At 36.4% G+C, this 17872-nt stretch overlaps 2 protein-coding genes across 2 annotated transcripts; one reads left to right on the top strand and one right to left on the bottom strand.

The window, feature by feature from the left end:
• Nucleotides 1–106: 106 nt before the first annotated feature.
• Nucleotides 107–3256, top strand: si:dkey-23n7.10 (SPRY domain-containing SOCS box protein 3). The gene is made up of 5 exons (XM_051114065.1): nucleotides 107–290; nucleotides 556–722; nucleotides 914–1045; nucleotides 1710–1900; nucleotides 2784–3256. Exons 2-5 carry the CDS (start codon nucleotides 563–565, stop codon nucleotides 2985–2987), a joined length of 687 nt encoding a protein of 228 aa, XP_050970022.1. The 5' UTR covers nucleotides 107–290; nucleotides 556–562; the 3' UTR covers nucleotides 2988–3256.
• A 118-nt stretch (nucleotides 3257–3374) lies between these two features.
• Nucleotides 3375–17760, bottom strand: arhgap1 (Rho GTPase activating protein 1). Its single transcript, XM_051114063.1, has 13 exons — nucleotides 17639–17760; nucleotides 14056–14200; nucleotides 11042–11134; nucleotides 10872–10959; nucleotides 9365–9496; nucleotides 9171–9257; nucleotides 8959–9057; nucleotides 8741–8851; nucleotides 8485–8561; nucleotides 6552–6629; nucleotides 6313–6441; nucleotides 5989–6092; nucleotides 3375–5311 (listed from the first exon to the last, which is right to left on the bottom strand). Exons 2-13 carry the CDS (start codon nucleotides 14189–14191, stop codon nucleotides 5141–5143), a joined length of 1305 nt encoding a protein of 434 aa, XP_050970020.1. The 5' UTR covers nucleotides 14192–14200; nucleotides 17639–17760; the 3' UTR covers nucleotides 3375–5140.
• Between the last annotated feature and the right edge of the window lie 112 nt (nucleotides 17761–17872).

The following is a 17872-nucleotide window of genomic DNA, read 5'->3' on the forward strand; positions in this document are numbered from 1 at the left end:
TAATTAGGGTGCGTTATTGGAAGGCTACCAAACAACGTCAGCAGCAGCTACTGTAAAATTCATGAGCGCCGTAGCACAAACACGCCTACTTCCATATTAGGGTAAATCCAGTATTGTTTTGACAGCGGTTGTGAAATGATTTTCCGTCGTCCAGCTGTGTAAACACCTATATGTAAACTTGACTGTGCAGTCGTTATTCCTTTTTAAACGCGGATTTCAAGTGCCTAGAAGAAAGTTTAGGTTTCTTCTTCATTACACTTCGGATTACATAAGTTACACGTAGAAACTTGGTAAGTCACGTATGTTTTCTCTGTAGTGGATGTGTACGTGATGTGTACGTCGTGCTCACCAGTCTGAATGGTCTCCGCGCTTTAACATATAAATAAGCTAGATAACTCAGCATGGTTCACTCGTCGTCTTTATGTAATAACTTTTTCATACTCAATAGTAAACAATTTTCGCTTTTGGTAATGGAAACATTGGGTAGAAAAAACAACAACAACAACAAAAAACAACAGTACAGTGATTGATATGTATGTATACTGTGTGTTGTAGAGAGCAAATGTTGCGCTCTTTTAGAGGTCACACTTGGGAGAGTTGGGAATGGGATCCGGACAGTAAATCCCCTGATGCTTATCTGTCTCTATGCCGACAAGCTGTATATTTTCATGTCAGCCCTCTGCTGGACAGTCAAGGTACTGCAGGGGTCAGAGGCACCAAAGGTGAGACTAATGATTAATGAGGGAATATTGCTGTTCATTCATTATTAAATTACAGTGTTACATTTAACCAGGCTGATACTGCTTTAGGAGTATAAACGTTCAGTGATAATAAGTTGAAAATTAAGTCCTAGTGTCTTAAGAGGTATCATTTTCCGATAATTGCTATAGAATAATGCATATTTCTGTGTAAGGTTTCACTCATGGTGAGCATTACTGGGAGGTTGAGTTTCTTGAGCCTCCATATGGAAGCTCTGTGATGGTGGGAGTTGGTACCCAAAATGCACTTCTTCACACAGGGGACCAAAAGTTTGTTAACCTCATAGGTGAGTACAGCTATGTTCCTCTTAGAAATGCTTACATTTGTATTCAAATCAAGGCAGCCCAGCTTAGCTTACTTAAAATGAATGACATTTTGTCCCATCAACGCTACCTAGATTAACAAAAGAAGGAAATGTACATGTAAATACTGTAAATTTACAGTAAGTGCAAATAGCAATGGATTCTATTTCCATAAAGTAAAAATAGCAGTATTTCCTTTGCAGTAATATTAGTTAGATGCTATTTAGTGCAAGTGGCAGATGTTTGCAAAATGGTATGCAGTGGTAAGGTACTGGGTGTAAATTATCAATTTTATTTAATTTATTAAATGGATGCTGCCTTATTGGGACAAGTCTTCCCTACACCTAACCCATAAACACCCGTGAGGCACTTTATTTTACCTTTTCCAGTTATTTCCTTCATTTTATTGAAAATAAATGCTTTTTCGATCTGATATGTGATGTGAAAGGGAAAAGAGTTCGGCAAAAGACAGATTCGAACTCGGGTCGATCGCGTCAAAAAGTTGACTAGCCCAAACACATGTTTGTGTAGGGTTGCCAGGTTTTCACAACAAAACCCTCCCAACTGCTACTCAAAAGTAGCCCAAAAGTTGTACTTAGTATAGACATTTATTTTATTGTTCTGACAGTCCTGTTTCTTTCTTCAAAGGCATCGATAGTGAGAGTTGGGGTCTGTCATACAAAGGCTTCATCTGGCACAATGGAAGGAGTCGAAAATACACAGAGCCTTTTTATGAAAGAAATACAGTCATTGGGGTTTTGCTGGACTTGAGCGCTGGAACACTGACGTTCTTCCGAAATGGAGTGAACCTTGGGGAGGCCTTCACTGGCCTGGAGCAGGTAAATATCACTGCACTGAGTACTGAATGTAGGTTATACGGATGAAGTCAAAAGTTTACATACACCTTGCAAAATGTTAATTATTTTACCATAATAAGAGGTAACATACAAAATGCATGTTATTTTTTATTTAGTACTGACTTGAATAAGATATTTCACATAAAAGATGTTTTGAAAAGCCGTTTTGAATTTGAAGATCAGGGTAAATTTTACATATTTTTGTCTTTTGGGAAACATGAAAGTACCTTCTTTATCTTCTGAAGGGCAGTACTTAATTAAAAAATATGATATTTACGCAAAATAAGAAAAATGTACACATCTTCATTCTGTTCAAAAGTTTTCACCGCTGGCTCTTAAAGCATTTCCTTCTGGAGCATCAGTGAGTGTTTGAACCTTCTGTAATAGTTGCATATGAGTCCCTCAGTTGTCCTCAGTGTGAAAAGATGGATCTCAAAATCATAGTCATTATTGGAAAGGGTTCAAATACAAAAAAATACTGAAAAACCAAAAACAAATTGTGGAAACTAAAGGGTTTTTCTGAAGAACAGTAGGCAGTTCAACTGTTCAGGACAAACAAGATACTCATGAACAACTATCACTATGCAAAAAAACACAGCTGTAGATCATTCAGGTAACAACACAGTATTAGGGATCAAGTGTATGTAAACTTTTGAACCAGGTCATTTTTATAAATTCAACTATTATTTTCTCTTGTGGACTGTATGTAAACATCTTTTATGTGAAATATCTTATTCAGGTCACTACTAAACAAAAAATAACATGCATTTTGTATGATCCCTCTTATTTGGTAAAATTAACAAAATCATTTTGAAACTAAATGCGGGAATTTAGAACGCTTCTGGAACTTTTGTGTTCTTTGCAGGTCGGCAAGGCTCTGTATCCTCTGGTGAGCTCTACGGCCCCTGAAACTGAGCTTCAGCTGGGTGTGAGAAGCCAGAGAATCTCTTCTCTACAGGAACAGTGCATACACATCATCACACAGTCCCTTTCAGATTATAGACAGGCACACAAATTACCGTTACCCACTCCTCTAATCTGTCAAATACACACACATGTGCATTTATGAGCAGGGCATGACCTTTTCATTTAGAACACACCAGCCTCAAATAACAACACAGATCCAATTTATATTTCAGCCTACCTCAAAAATATTTTTATTACTTAAACTGAGCAAAAACAACATGTGGGATCATATTACTGTTTGTATTTTTAACTTATATGCCATTTATGCACTTTGTAGATGTTATTGGCAATGACTGTGTACCAATAGAAGATATAATTACCTGTATTTATAATTAGCTTATTATACATGCATGGTAGTTATATTTGGAACATATATATAAAAGGCAATTAAATATAACTGCCTGTGTTAGGAAAACTGGTAAAAGTGTTTTTATTTGCTCACCACAAGCCAGTAAAGCTTAAAAAAACAAACCAACAGATGGAAAAAAAAATATTACACCATCTCTATCAATTTATTACTCTGAAACCACAACATGATATACAAAAGTAAAGATTTCAAAAGCACAGAATACATTTTAACAGCCAAAATGGAAGAAAAGAACCTTCACAAAAGAAGTAATGCAAAGTTCCACCTGGAAACCAGAAATGCACATCTACAGTACAGGTAAACAGGTAGGTGTTTGGATACAGATACAACAAAATGGCACAAAGTTCACAGATCTGTCCAGAGAAAGGGAATTTAACAGCTAATATCATCGCCAGTTCACTCCATTAAGGCACACAGACACTTGGGTTTGAGGGCGCTTGTCTAAAACTATTTAAGCCACTGGTCCACATGTCAATGCTCGGTGGATTGACATGAATAGGACGTTTACATGACACAGTAAACAGTTACAATTTAATATCAAGGCATATGACACTTAACTCATTAGTGCTAAATTATTAGTACCCAAGTACCTGCTTTATGGTTCTTTTAGACTCATGAAACAAGACTCCATTGTGCGAAATCCGAACGATTCATTCCGTTACGCATAAATCTACAGCGAAGCAGAAACTCCCGCTCCACTCCACAGAGCCCTGTGATACAACTAAAATGTTACTGTACTTGGATTTTATGTACTCCAGCACTATGATACGTTTCCTCATAGATAAAACCACAATTTTACTAAGAGGACAAAATAACATCAAATTGTTCTTTGCTTTTTCTGTCTTTTGTTTCAAATACGCCCATGTGTAAAGGCACTGTCCTCAACAGGCAGTACGTCTTCTAGATACAAATAAAATTGATCACACCAACATTTTAACCATATAAACTTTGGCCAAAAATAAATATGTCTGGGGTAGAATACTACAACAGCATTACTGAACAGACCTCACACAAAACACACACAACTCCACACATACAGAGAGAAGAAGCGGACTGTTGGCTGACATACAGCGTGTATGTATGTATGGATGTGTGTGTGTGTGTGTATACACACACACACATACATACGTACAGGTTTTGATCAGAAAAATAACTTTTCTGTTTCAGCATCAGGAAACTTGTGCTGGCCATAAAGCATCTGCCCTGTTCCTGGAATCACTAAGACACCAAAAAAAAAAGATGAAACGGATTATAGAAATAATAATATAATGATATGATAATATAAATGAAGACTGATGCTCTTTGAAACAATACATAATATCATATATTTTATGTAATAAGAAATAAGCATGTTTAAAATAATGTTTCAAGTTTGAGTAGTAGTGCTTTATACTTGTCCATAGCTTGTGCTAACTATGGCTTACAAAAATGAGGAATGTATGCATTTACTCTAATTTTACTTTTTGGAAAAATGAACTGAAATGAATTCGGTCAAGTCCACCACATAATAGCATAGCTGATGAGCTACCAAAAAAATAAAAATCAAAGCAGCTACCTGTACACTTTGTTGGTTTATTGATTTAGGCCCCTGCTAACAGGCCATATAAAAACTCTTGTGCCTGTGCAGTACCATTTTGTCTGACAGCAGCTACATGACTTCTGCAGGAGAGAAAACCAGACGATTGTCAGAATTTGATCACAGCCTAAACATTTGTGACAGCTCTGCGCCCTCCACTATCCTTTTTTTCGTTTTTTCGTCACCCAGTTTAAATACTCATGCATTTGGCAATACTGAGGGAGACACGAAGGACGGGACACAGCGACAGAGGAGCAAAGCTATGGAACTAGGAGGGACGGAGGGGAGTCGTTGTGAAAAGTTCTCCTGCTCCTCATTGGATGAAGACCTCCTGATGCAGGTCGAGCAGGATGCGGGTGAAGTTGTTGATTGGTCCGATCGCGCTGAGTGTCATGGAAGCATCCTGCCCCCATAGCAAGTTGGGCCCAAATACCACAGCCAGGTTGGGATTGGTCATTTTATTGACTTCACTCTCAGCAGACACCTGCACATCAACAGTAAAGATCAGAAACACTAAAGGGCTGTTTTTATTTTTATTATTATTATTTATTTTTTTAATAAAATGATACTCTAAATAAGAAACTGAATCTGCAAGCAGGTGGCGGTAAATGTCTTTATGAGTCATTCATTTATTCATTCAAATGTTTGACTCATTCAGGAATTGAGTAAACGGCTCTCTTTATGAATGGCCTTTTGAATCATTGGTTCACATGATTCGTTCAAAATGCGGATTCATTTAGAAACTAAACACTGCTTGTTGCTCGGAGACGTGCAATAATTCTGCTATGGCTTCAAAGGTGATACGTTCTCTGCAAAATTGAGCAAAAACATAATATTGCGTTTAAAATATAACACAATACCAACTTATTTATTGGACCGCTGTATAAACGCACATTAAAGCTCGTGATTGCATCATATTCGTCAACAGTCAACTTTATGAAATATAAGATGATGTACAGGTCTGGGGGCGGGGCCAGTGCGTTAACGGCGTTAAAATATTTTAATTCTGTTATTTTTTCATAACTAATTAATTAACACCTTAAACTGACAGCCCTAGTAGATATATAATGTATAAAAGTAATATGTAAATATATATATTTTTTTTATACTTTTAAGTACAAATTCTTATTGTTGAACATTGCTGATGATTATGAGTATTACCTGAGCAAGAAACTGTATGAGGAAGCTCAGTGATGCATAATTCTCCTCAGGAAGTGACGTCAGCATGTTCCGAATCCTTTCTGCCTGAGACTCTGTGTCAACATCTGATAACACATTCAAACATACTTAGTTTGCATTCCTCGTGTTGTGTGAGTGAGTGGTCTTGTCGCTTTCAAGGCTCATTGTAAATATGTTGCCTACATGCAAAATCTGTGGTTTTAACAATCAATTAACAAATTTAGGCATACAGACGTGTACGTGTATGTGAGCTTTCTAGAAGCTGCTGGTGTTGGTATGTGAGTGCGTTGTGTTTTGTGTTCTCACTGTGGAAGTTGACAATGTCGTTGTAGAGCTGATAGGTGAGCAGTGGCTCTGGCAGTTCTCTGAGGAACATCTTTAAGATCACAGCTGCCAAGTGGACATCGTCCAGCTGAGAGAAATTCACATCCTCTCCTACAGACACAAACACACACAAACAACATTCTAAGGACTGATGCCAATCATTCTTTTGAATAAGATATGTGTGAGGATTCTTCCGCATACAGAGCATCACGCAACTTTACCTGAGTTATATTTCAGCTTAACATCCTTAACCAAAGAAACATTAGCAGAACGCCGGAATATTCCCTCTGTCTTAAGACCTACAATGAAAATAGGAATAAAATTCACATTCTCAATTTAAGAAAGGAAATAAATAAATATACAATATTCTAAAGTACATTTGGCCCACTACGCCACATCTCGCCCTTCAAAAAAAATCTACTATTAGTATATCCATCTTTATGGTGGATACATACAGTGCACTCACGTTAAAGGATTAGTTTACTTCCAGAATAAAAATATCCTGATAATTTACTCACACCCATGTCATCCAAGATGTTCATATCTTTCTTTCTTCAGTCAAAAAGAAATAAAGGATTTTTAGGAAAACATTTCAGGATTTTTCTTCGTATAGTGGACTTCAATCGGAGCCAATGGGTTGAAGGTCCAAATTACAGATTCAGTGCAGCTCTGCACAATCCCAGCTGAGGAATAAGGGTCTTATCTAGCAAAATGATCGGTCATTTTCTAAAAAAAGTAAACATTTATGTACTTTTTACCACAAATGTTCATCTTGCACTAGCTCTGGGATAAGCATGTGTGTCTTTACGTTGAAAAGTCACACGTGGTTAGTTCTTCGTCCGTGTACTTCAGTTCAAAAAGGTAGGGTAGGGTGAACATTTTCATCTCAGTTTCTTCTCCAACTTAAAAATTGTCTGACATTGTTGTTTTACCTTTTTTTGTAAAGGGCGTTTGACTTTCTTTGCACATTTGCTTTATAAACACTGGGTCGGTACTTTCGCCTACGTAATGTGTGAGGTCAAGCTAGTGCAAGACAAGCATTTTTTTTGGTTAATTATATAAATTAAAATTTATTTTTAGAAAATGACTGATCATTTTGCTAGATAAGACCCTTATTCCTCAGCTGGGATTGTGCAGAGCTGCACTGAATCTGTAATTTGGACCTTCAACCCATTGGCTCCGATTGAAGTCCACTATATAGAGAAAAATCCCAGAATGTTTTCCTCAAAAACCTAAAAGAGAAGTCCACTTCCAGAACAACAATTTACAAATAATTTACTCACCACCTTTTCATCCAAGATGTTCATGTCTTTCTTTCTTCAGTCGTAAAAAAATTATGTTTTTTGAGGAAAGCATTTCAGCATTTTTCTCCATATAATGGACTGATATGGTGCCCCGATTTTGAACTTCCAAAATGCAGTTTAGACTTCAAACGATCCCAAATGCAGTTGTAAATGATCCCAGCTGAAAAAGAAGGGACTTATGTAGCGTAACGATCGGTTATTTTAATAAAAAGAATACAATTTATTTACTTTTTAATGCCAAACGCTCGTCTTGGACTGTTTTTGTTCCGGTTCGTGACAGTTAGAGTATGTCAAAAAACTCCCATCTTATGTTCTCCCTCAATCTCCTATATCGCTGTTTTACCTTTTTTGTTAAGGGTGTTTGATCTTCTTTGCATGTTTATTTTGCAAAGACTGGGTCAGAACTTCTATAGCAATGTAGGATCATTCTGAAATGATTTTTGAAGTTGAGGGAGAAAGTACGATTGGAGTTTTTAGACATACCCTAACAGTCTTGAGTCAGAATACACAGACCTCAAGACTTAAAAATTATTTCAATTGTAATTTTTTTATGAAAATAACCAATCGTTTCGCTAGATAAAACCCTTCTTCCTCGGCTGGGATCGTTTACAACTGCGTTTGGGATCGTTTGGAAGTTCAAAATCGTGGCACCATACCAGTCCATTACATGAAAAAAAATGCAGAAATGTTTTCCTCAAAAAACATCATTTCTTTACAACTGAAGAAAGAAAGACATGAACATCTTGGATTACATGGAGGTGAGTCAATTATCAGAACATTTTTATTCTGGAAGTGAACTAATCTTTTAAAATATTTGTAAAAGTTTGACTAAGAAATGAATCTGACTTACCATTCTCTTGCAGGAATCCAATGGTATCACGCATAACTAGTGGAATTCCTTCTGAGTCTGCTGCCCTGTGTTTCAATCTGATTACAAACAATACAAAACAACTCACTTTTCAAACAGTTTTTCTACTTAATTCTATAGTATGAACGAGTCGTCTTCAACTACATTCAGTCCAAACATTCAGTGAGGTTAAATTTCATACTTTCAGTCAGTAACAGAAGCTGTGTGAGATATGAGATGAACTGTTAGAGAAACTTACTCTGACAGCGGGACCCCAAACTGCTGGAAAGGAAGAGGAGGGCTACGAGGGGGAGAGATGGGTCCAGGGACGACAGACGGCTTCAGGGACAGACGGATCTTATCATCATACCTACACAAAGAAACTCCTGAATGAATTTTTATCTGGGCTAAGAAATGACCGTGCGATCCGAGCACATGTATAACTGCAAATACGAAAGCATATATAGAATTTCTTACTCTCTGACTCTGGTGGGGATCACAAGCTGATCACACTTCACAATCTCCTCCAGCTCACTCAAATAATTTATGTAATTTATCTTACGGCCAAACTTAAAGCTGTGAACAGAACATAAGCATATCTGTCTGTGACGTATTACGAAGTATTATGTATACAGGCTTTAAGATTCTCGAAGTGAGAATGAAATAACTGAGCATAGTGTGGCACTGACCTGATGATTGGTTTGAAGAGAATAAGGATGGTTCTGATAAACATGGTGGGATGGACAATGTACAGCGCCTTGATATTTTTCTTATACCTGCAAGAACACAGCGATACTGAAGCTTGACAGAACCAACGACGTTTGCTTTTGTGTATTGCTGGTAAAGCACTTATAAGCCTCTTACTAACAACAGCATCACTTACTTCCTGTCAAACTCTCGATAGGCATCCCGAAGCCAGCTTAAAGAGGGCTTGTTCTCACTGGTTAGACCATGATGGAAGTAGATGAGGGTATAATCACTCTCCACATACTTATCAAGAGTCTGCTTCAGATACCTGCACATAAATATAAATCAATAAATGCATACCAAATCAAAACTTCTCTTTTTTTTTTTACCAAAAGTTCAAGAAGTAACATCAGCACTTATTATATTTGTGAATCAGCAGTCAATTACTGAAACTTCAGGTGTTATGACATTTAATCTAGATGCCAATACACAAGCCATTCTGTTCTCAGACAACTACGTAAGTTCACAATAAGGAACTAAACTAAGTCTTGATTTCACTTCATTAAAAAGTTCATTGTCTAAGGACATTGTCTTACGGTGCTTTGACCCACTGAACACATGATTAATTTATAACTCAGCATATGAGTGGCTGCCATTTAACCAAAAAAAATAAAGGAAGGAAAACCTCAAGAATATGAAAAGAAAATAATACACTTGTTGTAAATATATTTCTCACGGGAATAAAACTAAATTTAGTCTAGAAAACCGTCAAATGATCTGACATATGTGACCCTGGACCACAAAACCAGACATTAGGGTCAATTTTTTTAAGATTTAAAAATTAAGATTAAAAATCTGGAATCTGAAGGTGCAAAAAAATCTAAATATTGAGAAAATCGCCTTCAAAGTAGTCCAAAGGAAGTTCTTAGCAATGCATATTACTAATCAAAAATTAAGTTTTGATATATTTGTGGTAGAAAATTTACAAAATATCTTCATGGAACATGATTTTTATTTAATATCCCAATGATTTTTGATACAAAAGAAAAATCAATCATTTTGACCATACAATGTATTTTTGGCTATTGCTACAAATATACCTATGTTACTTAAGACATCACATACTCATTTTCAGTCTAATGCAATAAAGTTTCAGATTAAGTACATAAATGTGGTACACAAAATCATGTTATAATTTAATAAAACTTTTACTGACATTATTTCCAACAATCAAACTCTGGTAATTTTTTAATAAACACACAGTATTCTAAAATAAATGTAAGCTTGTATGTTTTAACACTGAATTGAAAAAAATAATCCTCAATAATTTAATCAAAATACTTTCAACATATAATTTAAAATCGAAATATATTATAATCATTAACCAAAAAAACTGCACAAACAAACTGAAAACATCAGCTGAAATGTCAAAAGCACTGCTTATATCTTCTCTTCCTGTCTCTTGGGACAACTTCTCTTCTTGGATTGTTATCAATGTTTTCTCTGTACTATTTGTTCCTGCACTTGACCTTGATCTTTAACGTGTATTGTGCTCATCTACGTATGATAGCCTGGACAAATATGGAACCACCTATATTCAGGAAAAAGACAATGCACAAAACATAGCTGATGCAGTGTATTAAGCCCAGCTTAATACATATATTAATAAACTACATAAATGAAATAAGACCAGCAATGCCTACATGAGAAGTTTGTGATGATCCAGCTGATGTTGGGGAGGCATACGACAAGCGTTAAAAACAATGACCTTTCGACCAAAGTTATCATCACCTAAAAAGAAAGAAAAATCAGACTATTTTAGAACTAGAAATAAAGCTAGCTGCTGATGTTAATGCATTTCATAACACCTTACCTGCCACCTCCACAATCTGATGTCTGGCAATGTCATAGAACGGGTCATCCCAGGGCAGATGTGATGTGCCACCAAGGCTTTTAATGTCTGAAGCTGCAGGAAAGAATATAAAGAAAGCCACATTTCAAGCAAATAAAACACAAGTAATTGACAGGATCCTAAAACAGAATTTAATTGTGAAATAAACATGTATTAATGACTTAGTCAGCCTCCCAGACCCCTCTCAGTTGCTGGCTTAACCAGATGATCAGGATTTGAAATAAACACTCACCAACCTAACAAAGGCAAGTAACACCAGCCATGGTTAGAAACACATTAGAGAAGTTTCAACAAAAAATTTACAGATAATTTCTCACCCCATTGTCATCCAAGACGTTCATGTCTTTCTTTTTTCAGTCGTAAAGAATCTATGTTTTTTGAGGAAAACATTTCAGGATTTCTCTCCATATAATGGACTTCTATGGTGCCCCTGAGTTTGAACCTCCAAAATGCAGTTTGAATGCAGCTTCAAAGGGCTCTAAACAATCCAACGAGGACAAAGGGTCTTATATAACAAAACAAAAAAGTATATATATATAGATTTTTTTTTTAAATAAAAAAATAAATAAATAAATAACAGTTTCACTAGATAAGACCCTACTTCCTCGGCTGGGATTGTTTAGAGCCATTTGAAGCTGCATTTACAACTGCATTTTGGAAGTTCACACTCGGGAGCACCATAGAAGTCCACTATATGAAGAGAAATCCTGAAATGTTTTCCTTAAAAAATGTCATTTCTTTACGACTGAAGAAAGAAAGACATGAACATCTTAGATGACAAGCGGGTGAGTAAATTATCTGTAAATCTTTGTTCTGGAAGTGAACTTTAACTCACTAGCAAATTTGGCAGGTTATAACTGGGTCATTTTATGGAAATGTCCATTTTTCTGTCCTTAGCCTTCACAGAAATAATGCTCACTTCAAGGCTGCAATTTCTTCATATTTTAAAATGAAATAGGTTATTTAAACAAATACATCTTCTTGAGCCATCAATGTGGCAAAATTAGTTTTTTAATTATTTATATAGAATTCCAAGCACCACAAAACCGCTCATCCACACAGTCATGTACAGAGGGAAAGTGCTTTATTTTGAGGTCAAAAACAAATATATGATGTAAATGGCATAAAAAAAACAAACAAAAGGGCTGAATAAATATTACAAAAATTATAATGAAAGTAGTGGTCCCCTGGAGTTGTGTCACTGGTGTTACCGTTTAGCAAAATCGTTTATTTTGAAATAAAAAAAAAACCCACTAATGACATCAGTTGGCTTCCTCCTTCCTATTCCCTGAAGATCTATGAAGAAAGGCCCAAAATAAGACCACTGACTCTTTTCAGTTATCAAAAATGTTCTCATTTATCTCATGATTTCATATGAAGGTTTTAGTTGAACTCACTGGTATGACCTGTTTTATTGTTAGGGAATTGTAAAAAACTAGAATATAAAAGAATTAAACTACTTAATTTAGTGAGTATTGCATGACTGACAACATATGGTTTGATATGTTGCAGCAACCATTTTGTAAAATTTTCATTAAAATAGTCACTGGTGTTACCTTCCTTATGGGAAAATACATGCACAAAAAACATTTTACAAAAATTAAGCTGTCATTTATGTGTATTCATAATGTAATGTGGTCTAAGTTTAAATATTAGAAAAAGAAATACATTTTAAGACATCTTGCCATACCAAAAGTGGACATTTCTGTAGAATGACCCAATTAATAAATTGTGTCTTCCAACCTGTAGCCTTCAACAGCAAAACAAAAAGCATAAAGAGTCAGTGTATACACTGATGGCACAGTTTTGTGGCTTGAATAAAGTCTATGCCTTATATGAAATATAATAATATAGATCATTCCTTTGTCTTTGCATTTTTTCAAACAGCTAAACTCAAGGTGATACAAAGGGCAACTTTTTGAGCATTGCTGCTGGGCAATGTTGCCATCAACAGGCAACCAGGTGAGACAAAGGGCCCACGACTGATCTAAAGTATCCAAACTTAGCTGCCCATTCTCAATGGGAAAGTGGTCAAGCAACATCGCTGGAAAAAGTTGCCTGGCCACATTGCTCAAAAAAGTTGCCCTGTGCATCATCACCTTCAGTGACGCCACTTTGTTCATTCTTGAAGTGAACTTTTGCCTTGTGTTGACAGTTTTGGACTGCTGCCATAAACTTGAGAATAAGAGTACAGAATGACGCACCAAATGTGCGATACCTGCTTCCTGTCCAGTGTGTGACTGAACCGCCTAGGAGACAAAACCACTTTTTCTGAACTATTCTCATTTTAATTTTTTTATGGATGTCACTGAAATTAATACATTTAGTATGCTGACTTTTATGAGAATATAAATTGTCAGCCTGCTAATCTTCCAACTTGTTTACTACTAAACATTTATACTTTGGGGTGTGGTATATTTGGAAATTACAACAAATTAAATTCTGTTTTTTAAGAGAAATCAAAGAGAATTTGCTTTTTATTTCTATTGCATTGTTATTTTTAGTTTCTTATTAATACATTTTCATGGTATTTGCAAACAATGATTTACTGTCATAAAATTGTTAATTTCAAACTCTGCAGATGATGAATTAATTACACTGGACTTCACCCACACCCGCCCATTCATAGTCATCCTCTGTAAGTGTGGTAAAGTGGGTGTCTGCCTGTGTCGTAAGCGTGTATGTGTGTGTGTGTACTGTATGAGTAATGCTGCATGACTCCTTGAGTTCTCTGCTGCTTCTTAAATAAGCATGACAATTATGTCAACTGGAGGGTTTCAGTTTCACTTGCCTCTAAAAATATACCAAGCATATGATTGGTATTTGTGATATGGTAGAGTTCTTAGCAATTACTTCCTTTTTCTTACACTGCTTTTTTCTTAGAAAAGATCAGTATATTTCTGCAAAATAAAACACAACTTTAAAATGATTATTATCCTGTATGACACACACAATTCCCACCATCATGCACTCACCGGATTTGCTCAGGCCAGCAGGGTCATCTGGTGGCCACTGTTTGTCCTGTACCAGTTTGAGCTGGTCCAGGGCAGCACTAGGAGAGTCATCTCCTCCCAGATCATCGTGAAGGTCCACCAGCAGGTCAGAGGACATGATGGTCCTCTAAGACAACACAATTCACACACATCGGTTAGACACAGAACAGCACATTACAATACCAAAAAATCTTATACCAAGGTCTGGGAAAGCTCAGCTGCCCACACACTAGGTTCCTGTCTGCCCAGCATGTGCCTGGGTAAATGCAACATTTTCACACGCGCAGACTTGCATGTTCAGTAACTGACTGACTCACATGAGTGACCACAATGACAAACGCTGATCAAGTCGTTTGAGTTTGTTTCGTAACTCAGTCTCGCTATCTATGAATCTACCCACCATAAAAACTGTTTAACAGAAGTAGCTTTAACAACACAGCCTTAGAAACTAAGCTAATTTTATTTTCTGGCTTAGATACTAATTTAGAATTTGCATTAAAATGTATTTGTTTTTTCGTTATTTAAAGCACAGTGGAGTCTTCTACAAGAGCTTTGTGTTAGGGAAACCAGCATATAAATGCAAAATGATTTTTTTATTTATAAAGGACACAGGTAGACAGAAAGCAGTTGTGGAATAAAGGGAAAACATCTTTTGCTTTTTTGCTGACTTGCAATACTACTTAATTTCTTCATTGTAATAATGTCACATTCAAAAAAACAGGTAAATTGTTGCATTTTTAAAAAAAAGCATGATTAAAAATGATTCATTTACAGATTACATAATCTCTAGCTGCTCTTCAGTGTACAATCCATCAAAAGCAAACTACCACCAACAATTAATTAATTTGTTCTTTCTAAAACAGTACATAGCGCATTCATTTGGAAGCTTGCCCACAGATTTCATTAACAAAATTATGTAGTGGACCAATAAAGCAGCAAAAACAGTAAACAGCCTCACTAGCCTTGCATTAATGGAACAGTTCACCCGGAAACGCACGTTTGAGCTTCAGTGGTTATGTGATGAGCTCTATGTATGTGTGTTGATCATTATTTATATGCATATGTAATATGCAATATATGCAATAAAATTCTACATTAAATCTGGACTTCCAGTGGAGAGACCGAAACCTCTTAGGTTTCATTAAAAACATCTTAATTTGTGTTTCAAAGATTAACCAAAGTCTTATTGGACTGGGTTTGAGGTTAAGGTATCTTTCTGAGTGGTCTATCCCTTTAAATCTTTACACTAAGACTAAGCAACAGACATTCAAACATTAAAGCACATAAAACATGTTTTTATTTGCCACAGCTATAATGATCACAATATCTATCCTCTCATGTTCGCACGTTAGTGTTAGTTGTAAGAGTTGGCAGGCTCAAGCTTTGTTGGAATTAATTCCTAATAATATTATTATTTCTTATGTTATGACTACATTCTGTACTAATTCTTTTAGTATTAAAATATTGTGGCATTGTGAATGTGCTATATTTTTTAATCTGCTTGTGTATAGCCATAGGGTTACTAGTGCAGGCGTCAGTAAGGCTCAGACAGTGATTTGCTGTGACAGTCCCTCGCTTTGGTGCCGCCCGGCAATGTGGCCGTCCAGCCGAATACTGACAAGAATTCTCGGTTTCACCCTTTGCTCCTATTTATATCCTCAACCCTTAAAGAGCCAGTTTAGCATTTACTCACATCTGTAACAGCCTTTATTCTGCTATGACATCCGTATCTCTAAATAATGTGATAACAGCCTTCAGGTGACACAACCCAGGCTATTAATCTGTGGCTCTGATTAAAGAACATCTCCATTATCTAGCCTTGTTGTAAATACTGACTGTAATCTTGTTATAGATTGCTTATAGTCAAAGCAATCATATAGAAAAGCTCTTATCATTCTTAGGTTGCTAGTTAGACTACCGCTAATGTCAATGCTTAACTGTACATCTTTTGTGCCATCTAATTCATTACCCATTTCAAAAAGATCATCAGCAAAAACAATGCGCCTCATTCACAGTTGTGCTTTCAAGGCTGCACTCAGTGAATCAACCACTTCAGGCAGAAACAAAGACCCTAAAGAGAGCTAAAAACAAGAGACCTAAAGAAACCCTAACACCTTTAAAATCAACTATAATACGCTTTCTAAAATATTAACACCACAATATAAAGCAATAATTGCCAGAATAAAATTAATAGCTTGTGTTTTCTTATGTACGAATAAGCTTATAATTATTAAACAAGGTACAACCTAAGATTTTCATCTTATGAACAATAATACAGGTAAAAATATTGGGATCTGTGCTCATAGCTTGATTTCTGCCCATACACATGGTAGTTTATATGTGGCTGGTCAATAATCCTTATTGCTCTAGCATTCCTTATGCAAAAGTTACTAAACGTCTGCTAAAAAAATGCAAATATGATAATTATCAGTTCTGTTTCAAGTAGAGCCAGACGGTTCAGATGTGCTCAGCTGACAAACACAGTGAGATGCCATAGAATCATTTGCAGAATGAAGCAGATGAAAGCAAAACTAAGTGTGGGGTGGTCTAGAGCTCAATGGTGTCATGTGATTCCGTAAAACTCTATGCAGGGTCGCCATTCAAACACAGATTTAAGGGAGAGAAAAATATAACAAATGATCTCTGCATGCCTCAAATGCTCATTTTAGCAAATGGGTAGATTAACTGTGATAAGCTAATTTGGTAGGAAGGATCTGAAGAATTGGCTTCACTAATTCATTCTACATATCCCTGCAGTGAGACAAATGTTTTTTTGAAAGCATAAATATTTTTTGCAAGTCTCTCAATTAATATGAGGTCATAAAAACTGCACGCACAATCATAATAATAAAAGAACGAATGGCTGTTTAAAATAGTCTTAAATGGGGTATACCATGTTACACTGCAGTACATGTCAACACTGCATGTACTATAAACAACCATAGTACAGCCAAGAATTTATCATTATTTATCTCATAACAATACTACCGTGGGGAAAAAAACATCAACATTGGGATCTGTGCTCAGAGCTTGATTTCTGCCCATATATAGAGTCGTCTACGGCTGCTTTATCTGTGACGGGTCAGTAATCTTCTGTCAGACAACATAACCGCCCATGTACTTTCAGCTTTCCAAGTATTTTAGGTGAATGACAAACGTTTACTGTCTTTTTCATCGTCTGATGTAAGTACGCGTCTAGACTCCTGCTCAGTGTCGGTTTCCCCAGCGTTTCTAGGGAAACGCAACATCTGGACACGTACCCGTGCGTTTACTCAGCAAGAACAAAGTCAACATGCAGGCAAGCGATTTAAACAATCCGCAACAGTTTGAGTCTCAGTGATGGCGTTAAAGCAAGAAGCCAGATGCCGCACATATTTCTCGTTATGATCAGTCGACAGTCTGCTAAGCTAACTAGCTGCAAACCTGTTTCATCTTGACTTGACAGAACGGAAATTCTAACAAGTGTTGCCCTGGCGTATGACTAGAGGCGTATGCGGAGCAGAAAACAAAACGCTGAGCAAAACCCTACAGGTATTACGAATCAAATATGGAGATATGTATTTACCTAATTTTCAGCGCTCCCTATTGAAGTCTTCACAACTCTGCCAATCTTGCAAATTTCATTCGGCACTTCCGGTTTGCGATCCGTGTAGTTCAGTGTAAACGGCCCGGATGCGGGAGGAGAGAACGCTAGACCACGCCCCCAAGAATGTGCGGTTTTTATAAGCATTGGTTGTTGTAAACAACAGGTAAAATGACCCACGTATAAAGAAATGATAAAGCAAACGTACAAATGTGT

The sequence above is a fragment of the Labeo rohita genome, chromosome 7, assembly GCF_022985175.1.
Source record: "Labeo rohita strain BAU-BD-2019 chromosome 7, IGBB_LRoh.1.0, whole genome shotgun sequence".
Classification (NCBI taxonomy): domain Eukaryota; kingdom Metazoa; phylum Chordata; class Actinopteri; order Cypriniformes; family Cyprinidae; genus Labeo; species Labeo rohita.

Excerpts from the sequence above, each read along its gene's own strand:
- si:dkey-23n7.10 (XM_051114065.1), top strand. The coding sequence starts at position 563 with ATGTTGCGCTCTTTTAGAGGTCACACTTGGGAGAGTTGGGAATGGGAT. Across the intron at positions 723-913 it reads AGGGGTCAGAGGCACCAAAG|GTTTCACTCATGGTGAGCAT; the intron begins GTGAGACTAATG and ends TTTCTGTGTAAG. Across the intron at positions 1,046-1,709 it reads AAAGTTTGTTAACCTCATAG|GCATCGATAGTGAGAGTTGG; the intron begins GTGAGTACAGCT and ends CTTTCTTCAAAG.
- arhgap1 (XM_051114063.1), bottom strand. The coding sequence starts at position 14,191 with ATGTCCTCTGACCTGCTGGTGGACCTTCACGATGATCTGGGAGGAGAT. Across the intron at positions 9,497-10,871 it reads GATCATCACAAACTTCTCAT|GTATCTGAAGCAGACTCTTG; the intron begins GTAGGCATTGCT and ends ATTTATGTGCAG. Across the intron at positions 8,562-8,740 it reads TTTGGGGTCCCGCTGTCAGA|ATTGAAACACAGGGCAGCAG; the intron begins GTAAGTTTCTCT and ends GTTTGTAATCAG.